The sequence below is a fragment of the Rhagoletis pomonella genome, unplaced genomic scaffold (genome assembly GCF_013731165.1).
Source record: "Rhagoletis pomonella isolate Grant_MI unplaced genomic scaffold, Rhpom_1.0 Rhpom_scaffold_06498, whole genome shotgun sequence".
Classification (NCBI taxonomy): Eukaryota; Metazoa; Arthropoda; class Insecta; order Diptera; family Tephritidae; genus Rhagoletis; species Rhagoletis pomonella.
Genome location: NW_023465030.1, coordinates 1 through 7,615, shown reverse-complemented (window position 1 = coordinate 7,615; position 7,615 = coordinate 1). Strand labels below are relative to the sequence as shown.

Here is a 7,615-nt window from a genome sequence, read left to right as displayed (position 1 = left end):
ACAGGAGACTTTCGACTTTCATTAAAATTGCCACATTTTCTGCACTTTGCATTAAAAATTTTAAGACAAGGAAATGAAAATTCCGAAATCGGGTACATCTGGCCTATTTATCAAAACTGATAAGTTTTCATTAAAAATATTATCAAATTGAGTGATAAATGGAGGCTCTACGGAATGAAGAATAGTATATGACAGTTTTGGACCACTGTGCAGCGTTCATTCTCGGCAGGCAATGGCTTAGCTAAGACTAGAAAAAAGTGTTAAAAATAAAATTCATAAACAAACCTGCAATTATGGCACCGGTTGACAACCAAATTAAAGCTGTAACTGCATTTGCCTGTGGAAATTTGTTGCAGATAACTTTTTTATCATTCCATGACTCGCCCAACTTATATACGTAGACAATATTGTCACTTTGTCCAACAGCCAACTTAGTTGAATCCGGACTGAAGGCAAGTCCACGTATGACGTAGGAGTTCTTGCCGTTTGCTGGGTTCGATGGTTTGGTCGAGAATTTATCGCGTCGTTCGCCAGCATCGTCGAAGAGTAGAATATATCGATCAGCGGTGGCGATGGCCAGTTTTTGGTGATTCGGAGACCATGCTAGGCCAGCAATGCGACTCAATTGCTCCTGTAGGTATGCAATATAAAATTAATGAGGTATTCAGATATATGCTTGTTAATAATGATTCAAACACGGATTTCCATGCAGAAAAGTTAAGAGTAAAACAATTTATAAATAAAATAAAATAAAAATTTATACATTTTGTTTTTCGTTGTGATACCCGCAAAAACTAAGAATCAAAAGTTTTTGCTGGGATGTTACACGGTTTTAGGCTTACTTGTTTTAGCATGAAAATACGAGCTCTAATAATGATTTTGGTTTGATGGTAATTATTCTCTACATTACTTACCTGTCCATCTAACAATGTTCTTAAATACTTTAATTGCATTTAAATGTTTTTAAAACTATACTTCGAAATTTATTTTCTTAAAGTAAATTAAAATTGACTTTTCCTCTCTTAATTGCGCTTGAAGAATTTTTCCGCAGGCAATTTTTTCTGTTGTGGTTACCTTAAGCTTAACATCATACGCATCGTTGCTAGGCAGCTTGCCACACGCCTTTCAGCCTGTCCGTAAACAAAGCGGCATTTGTGTCCTACAGGTGGCTTTTTGTTTACTGCGGTGCATGGAGAAGTAGAAATGTCATCGCTTTTGTTTTATTTAGTCGGCTTGGGCTTAACGGCTGGTAGGAAATAAAGGTTGATGGTGTTGCGCTATATTATGAGGTATTATTGCCATAAAGTATGTTATCTGAAATTAGACAAAAATAAATAACACAAAATTAAAAAAAAAAAAACAAGTAAGAGCAGTGCTGTCTTTGGCTATGCCTTTCATGGATATCAGAAAATTTTACTTTAAAAGGTTACTGCATTGGTAATTAGTTGTTTGGGAGCTAAACCAAAATTCTTTTTCCACAGCATGCATAGATAGAGGACTTACGTGTGTACATATATAAAAAGAAATATCTAAAAAATTGGTGGTATGTAAGATATATCTTATAAAGCACCAATCTTAACTATAGTTTATAGTGAAACGATTTTTGTCATTTTCACTTTAAGTATTCTATGCGACAGTGCGAAATTTCATGTTCCCAGCTACATAAATGGAAGCGTTATAACGAAAAATCTCGTATTTGAACAATCAGTTGTATGGGAGCTATATGTAATAGTGACCTGATCTTTGTCATTTTCACTGCAAGTATTCTGTTGACAATGGGTGAAAAAAGCGCGAAATTTCATGTCCCCAGCTATATAAATGGTGGAGTTATAACGAAAATCTCGTATCTGAACAATCAGTTGTATGGGAGCTATATGTTATAGTGGTCCGATTCTTCCGGTTCCGACAAATGATTAATACATTATAAAAATACACTCACTTACCAAATTTCACTCGGATATCTTGAAAACTGAGAGACTAGATTGCATACAAACACTATTACTATTATTGAAAGTCTCCTGAAGAGAACATGAATTTTCTGATCGAAAAATATTTATTTCCAAGAATTGTATACCATTTCTACAAAAGTTTTTTTTTGCATATAAAAATACATAGAAAACTTTGAGCGCTTTGAGTGAACTCTAAATATTTATTGATTTCAAAAAAAAATAGGGGTGTACTTTTTTCGATATAGAACAATCCTAGGGGATGAGAGCATTACAATTCCGACTTTGGACCACCATATATGCTCCATTAAATTAATAAGATTAAAGTTTTGTATTACGAAAAAACCTTGCAACGTTTAAATTCTCAAAAATGGCTTTCATTTGATATACATATTAAATTGTTTTAGTTAAAATTGTAAAATCGAAAATAAGTGGCGTTCTATCCCTGGTCGGGCCAACATCTAAATTAGAAAAGCTGCATGAACACTTTTATACGTTTTTTCATACGTTTATTTATGAAGCTACATAAATTAAGCTCTTGTAGTTATAGCCCTTTGAAAGCTCCTGCACTGTGCTGCTGCAATTTAATCTTCGTCCCTCTACTGGCAGTTGCTCCAGTAAATTAGGTTAAGGCATACATTTTGCCGCTTCGCCACGTTTTTACACCACTTGGGGGTTATTTGACACACACAAGCCAAGGAAAAGTTAAAATACTACCCTTAAAGGGGGTATATTTCTCAGCCACCCTCCTGTAAGCGCGTAATTTAATGCCAGTATAACAGTTTCACATTGAATGGATAAAAAATAATGGTATGAAAATAAGAAGGATATTTTCGACGACTTGTATTTAGGGACATCAAGCGACAAATCTGTTTTAGGAATTTAGAAAATGAGCTTTCTGCCTGAAAATGTTTTCTGAGTTTGCGTCTATACTATAAAACAAACCGGCGAGTCATTGAAAATTTCCTTCTTTTTTAAAACCAATGTTTTCGGTATTAAAGGTGGGTGCCTGGGAAATATTTACCCCTTTAAGGGTAGCTTTTAACTTTTCATTGGCCTGTGTCAAATAACTCCAAAAGGTGTAAAAGCGTGCTAAAGCGCCAAAATGTATGCTTTATTCTGATTTCTTTAAGCAATTCCAGTAGAGGGATGAAGATTAAATTGCAACTGCAGAGTGCTAAAGCTTTCACAGGGCTGTAGCTACATATGTCACTATTAGTCTGTTCCTTTGAACTTCGGAATAAAACCTGTGGAACTGTCAAACTACAATTTTACTCTCTCAAGTGAGAGTAAAAGGAGAACAGATGCAGAAGTGCACGGGAACGCAAAAAGCACTATTTCCTGTAAAAACGTCAGTGGGTTTGTTTACATGTCATCTGAAAAACACTGATTTAGCTGAAATATCACTAACTAATTATTAAAATCTATACATATTCAAATATTTCGTTGTTTACTTCCATTTTTTTTTTACAAATATAAGGTTATTTGCTTTCACCGCTTACTGTTTTTGTTTGCACAGGCAAATCAGCTGATCGTTTGACACTTTTCATGAACTTACAGGAAAAAAAACTCCGGACTAAATCCTGTCACTCTTTCAAATGTGTTCCCACTTACAGGTTTTATGTCAATAGGAACGACTTCCTCTAAGTTCTGACTAAATCCTGTAAACCGGACTGCTATTGGAACAGACTATATGTAAATCTATGAAAGTGTTCAGACAGCAATATTTTTCAGCAGTGTCATGTGCTATATTTATACTTTCTGTAACTTTCACCAATCAATCTTGTTTGCTTTTTTCTTAAAAAGGGAGACAAGTCAAGGTCAGCGCTTTTCCAACTTTGATGGTCCAAATCTTACGCCGCTTTAAGAATATTTTTTTCAGTAGAACTGAGTAAATTTTTCGGCCAATAATCGTCACTTTTAATTTTTTGTATTTGTACAACTTTACAAAGCCATTTAAGTATGTAGTCAGATACGCTAAGCGCTGCTCGTGGGGAAACCTCTGTAAGAAGCTAGAAAGTACTTCATACTCGTACAAAATACCATCAATGAGTCCCATCAATATTAGCTAACTCATCAAGGAAGATGATGCTTGGACCACTAGCAGTGAAGAAACTCTAGAGCCTCTGATATGAACGCACTTTCCGGGTTGTCTCCATAGTAGAGTCACAAATTCTCGAATCGCTCACAACAATGATTGCATTCCAGCGAATATTATTACCGAGGAGAGCCTAAAACGAGCTATTAGCAGATAGATTCCAACCGTAAAAGTCTCCAGGATCAGACGGAATTATTCCCGCTGGCCTACAGCATACAGAAGGACCGATTGTACCCACACTCGTACCCGTCTTTGAAGGATTAGGTAAGAGTAATTTTCAGTACCACGGCAGGAAAAACTCCACACACTAGACCAAAAGACTTCATACCGACTGCCATCTTTCCTGCTCAAATCTCTAGAGCGACTAATAGATGTGCATATTAGCGACAAGGTGGGCAGCAAGCATTCGGCAGCCCAGCATGCTTACAATAAAGGGAGATCAGTTGAAATAGCACTCCATTCTTTAGAGCACGTAATCGAAAGACAACTATATTACAAATAATACATACTCGCTGCCTTCCTGAACATCGTGGGTGCTTTCAACAATCGGTGCAGGAGGATTAGGTCATCTCTGCTAAATCTGGGAGTAAGCAGTTCACTAACCTCGTTATCGAACGAATGCTAATCGGACAGGGAGACACCCCAGGGGGCACAGCTGTATTTAAGATTTCACGTGGCTGCCTATCAAAATGACTTAAGATCACGGTGCACTTCAGCACCACGGATTAATACATATGCCTTCATGAGCACCCTGAAATGCAAGCACTTTAGTACCAATTGGCAGTGTGTGGTGAGGACACACATAGGCCACCTTGCAAGGGCCGAAACCTACCTAAAGTCTTTGCCGTTCTCTGGGTCCCGGCACCCGGTTGCAACTTCACATTGAACCATTGCTCGTTCTACCCGCATGTAGGTGGTAAACCACAGCCACCACGTTACTCCCCAAAGGGCCGCACCATGAACAGACCGGCTCGCCCAACGTGCACAACTCGCACAGGCCAGACTTAAAAAAACTTGTACTCATGCACACCTGATGTCTCCCACCTGGAGAACATTTTCACCGTTACACCGAATTTCACCATTACACACCATTTCACCAATTTTTCTTATTTCATTCAACTTCTTTCTCTCTCTTCAAGTCCTGCCGGCGTACATTGTGCTTGTCTTGCGCGCCTTGCTTATCCAGTTTGTTTTGCCAATATAGCCGGGGAACATACTCCGGGGGCATCTGTTCTCCGTGGTACCAGGTTTAAGTCTCTGGTAAAACTTCCGAAAGCCGAAGACTCTTCTACCAGTTGAGCCTCCACCGACTCAGTACCGGTAGCTTTTGACTGGGTACCGTGGGATTGTTAAGCCCGTACTACGAGGCGCTCGCGGAGTAAAAACACCTGTGGAACATAGCCGTAGCCAACCTTCTTTGCGAACTCGAAGATATTGGCGGTCTGACAATTCCATACGCCGACGATATTGTAATAGCTATCTAGTGTAAACTTTTCTCTACTTCGTTTAAATATATCATATATATGTATCTTGTGTATAAGTTAACTAAATCGGACATTTCAAACAGGTGGCAACCTTTTAAAAAGTGTACTTAAACTTAAATCTTCTTAAAATTCGTTTGCCTGACACCTACATTGTGATACATACATATTTATTTCAATTACCTAATTGCCGCAATTCAAATCGAATTTGGTTTTGAAATTCAAATCGAATTTGATTTCTAAATATAGGATTGAAATAAAGCCTTTCCAAACACTTTCGATTTTTGCTTTAATTTTTTAAACCGGTGGCAAGCCCTTTCAAATTTCATTCTTATACTTTTCGTTTGACACCCTTACTTTAATATTTCATATAAATTGTGAAAAATTAATTAAATTCGACTTTTCATATATGTGGTAACCCTCTTCCAAATCTTTTCAAACTAAAACCTTCTTAAATGTCTTTTATTTGGCATCCATATTGTGATACATATTGCAATTACCTTATTGACGCAATTCAAGTTGAATTTGATTTTTAAACATATGGCCACCCTCCTAAATATTGTTCGGATATAAAGCCTTTAAAACTGATTTCGATTGATACCCATCTTCTAATGATTCACTTAAGATACTAAATAATCTGAATTTAACATTTGAACAGGGGACAACCCTCCTCCTATTGAAACTAAAGATTTCTTAGCATTCTTTCGCTTGATACCCTTATTTCAATATTTCATATAACTTCTGTACAATTTAATTAAAATCGATTTTTGAAACCCTTTTCTCTATATTTTCAAACTTAAATCTTTTTAAATCTGTTCCACCCAAGTTGTGATACACAATTACATATCTCAATTGCCTTAGTGTAAATTGAATTTGATTTTTTAAACGGGTGGCAAGCCTCCTACATATGGTAAAAAATTAAAGCCTTTCAAACACATTTCGATCGATACCCATATTTTAATAATTGCTTTAACCTATTAAATAATTTGAATTTCACTTTTTAGCAAGTGGTAATTCTTCCCGCAAAAATAAAACCTTATTGCCACATCTCAGCTTTGAAAATCGAACGAAATACCTTCGCGTACTATATACTGTGAGTATTTTTGCATAATAATGAAGGGTTAATTTAATCTTAATCTTAATCTCAATCTTAATCTTAATCCTAATCGAGACCAACGCCCCGGCCATCCCCCACCATCTTCTGTCGCTTTTTCGTTAGGAATTAGAGCTGAAGGAGTGCGTCGCTTTTCCGTTACATCGATGTTTGCTTTTACCCACAACTTGACGCGAAGAAGTTTCGCTTCAAAAATCTACCACAAGAGCGTGGGGAATACTCTTCTTTTTAATATTACACTTCTCCTTCTTTCCCCTACTTTCAAAAACTTACCACCGTTAAAATACGCTGTAATCCCCCACACACAACTCACCACATTTGCAGCTAACAAAATAGCTCAATAAGCACAAGCAATTCCTCTCAAAAGCTCTACCAAGTCTGCAAAGGAATCAGCTGAGTTGACCGACGAAATATACATATGTACGTTTGGTAATTGTTGCCATCAAGCCTTGCTACTGCAAAAACCTCAGTCATAAAGTGTACGCGACGACGCTCACTTCATTGCGGAGGAAGTGAAAATGAAAATTTTCGGCAATTGCTGTGGAAACAGAAACGATATTTTAACTATTGCGGTAGGTCGAAGAAAAACCTAAGTTCAGCATTCAGAAGCATGTTCATGTATGCAGTTAAGTTAGCATATATTGTATTTAGTTTAATCCACATAAATACCTAGATTTGTTGTTTCTTACCATTGGGACAATCGCTATCACAAAATGCTGTAGACTACAGCGCGTATAAGCAACATTTAGCACCTAATTCGAGTGATGTGCGACACAGTTGGGTCGCTTTCTCCAAATCCCTTCCATGTAATAGCCATTCATTTGGTGTTTATGTGGCGAAGTTAATGTGAATGTTGTCTTCACTGCACATAATACACTGTTTGTATGTATGTATGTATGTATGTTTGTATGTACATTTGTACATTACTACATCCTATATGTTTTTATATGCAGCTCATTTCTGTTACGATCGTTAG

The 7,615-nt window shown here is 37.0% G+C and overlaps 1 protein-coding gene across 1 annotated transcript; it reads right to left on the bottom strand.

The window, feature by feature from the left end:
• Window positions 1-285: 285 nt before the first annotated feature.
• Window positions 286-1,265, bottom strand: LOC118755531 (intraflagellar transport protein 172 homolog; the record flags this gene model as incomplete). Its single annotated transcript, XM_036490364.1, has 2 exons — window positions 915-1,265; window positions 286-631 (listed from the first exon to the last, which is right to left on the bottom strand). Coding segments are annotated over exons 1-2 (385 nt in total), but the record flags the coding sequence as incomplete, so codon positions are not given.
• Between the last annotated feature and the right edge of the window lie 6,350 nt (window positions 1,266-7,615).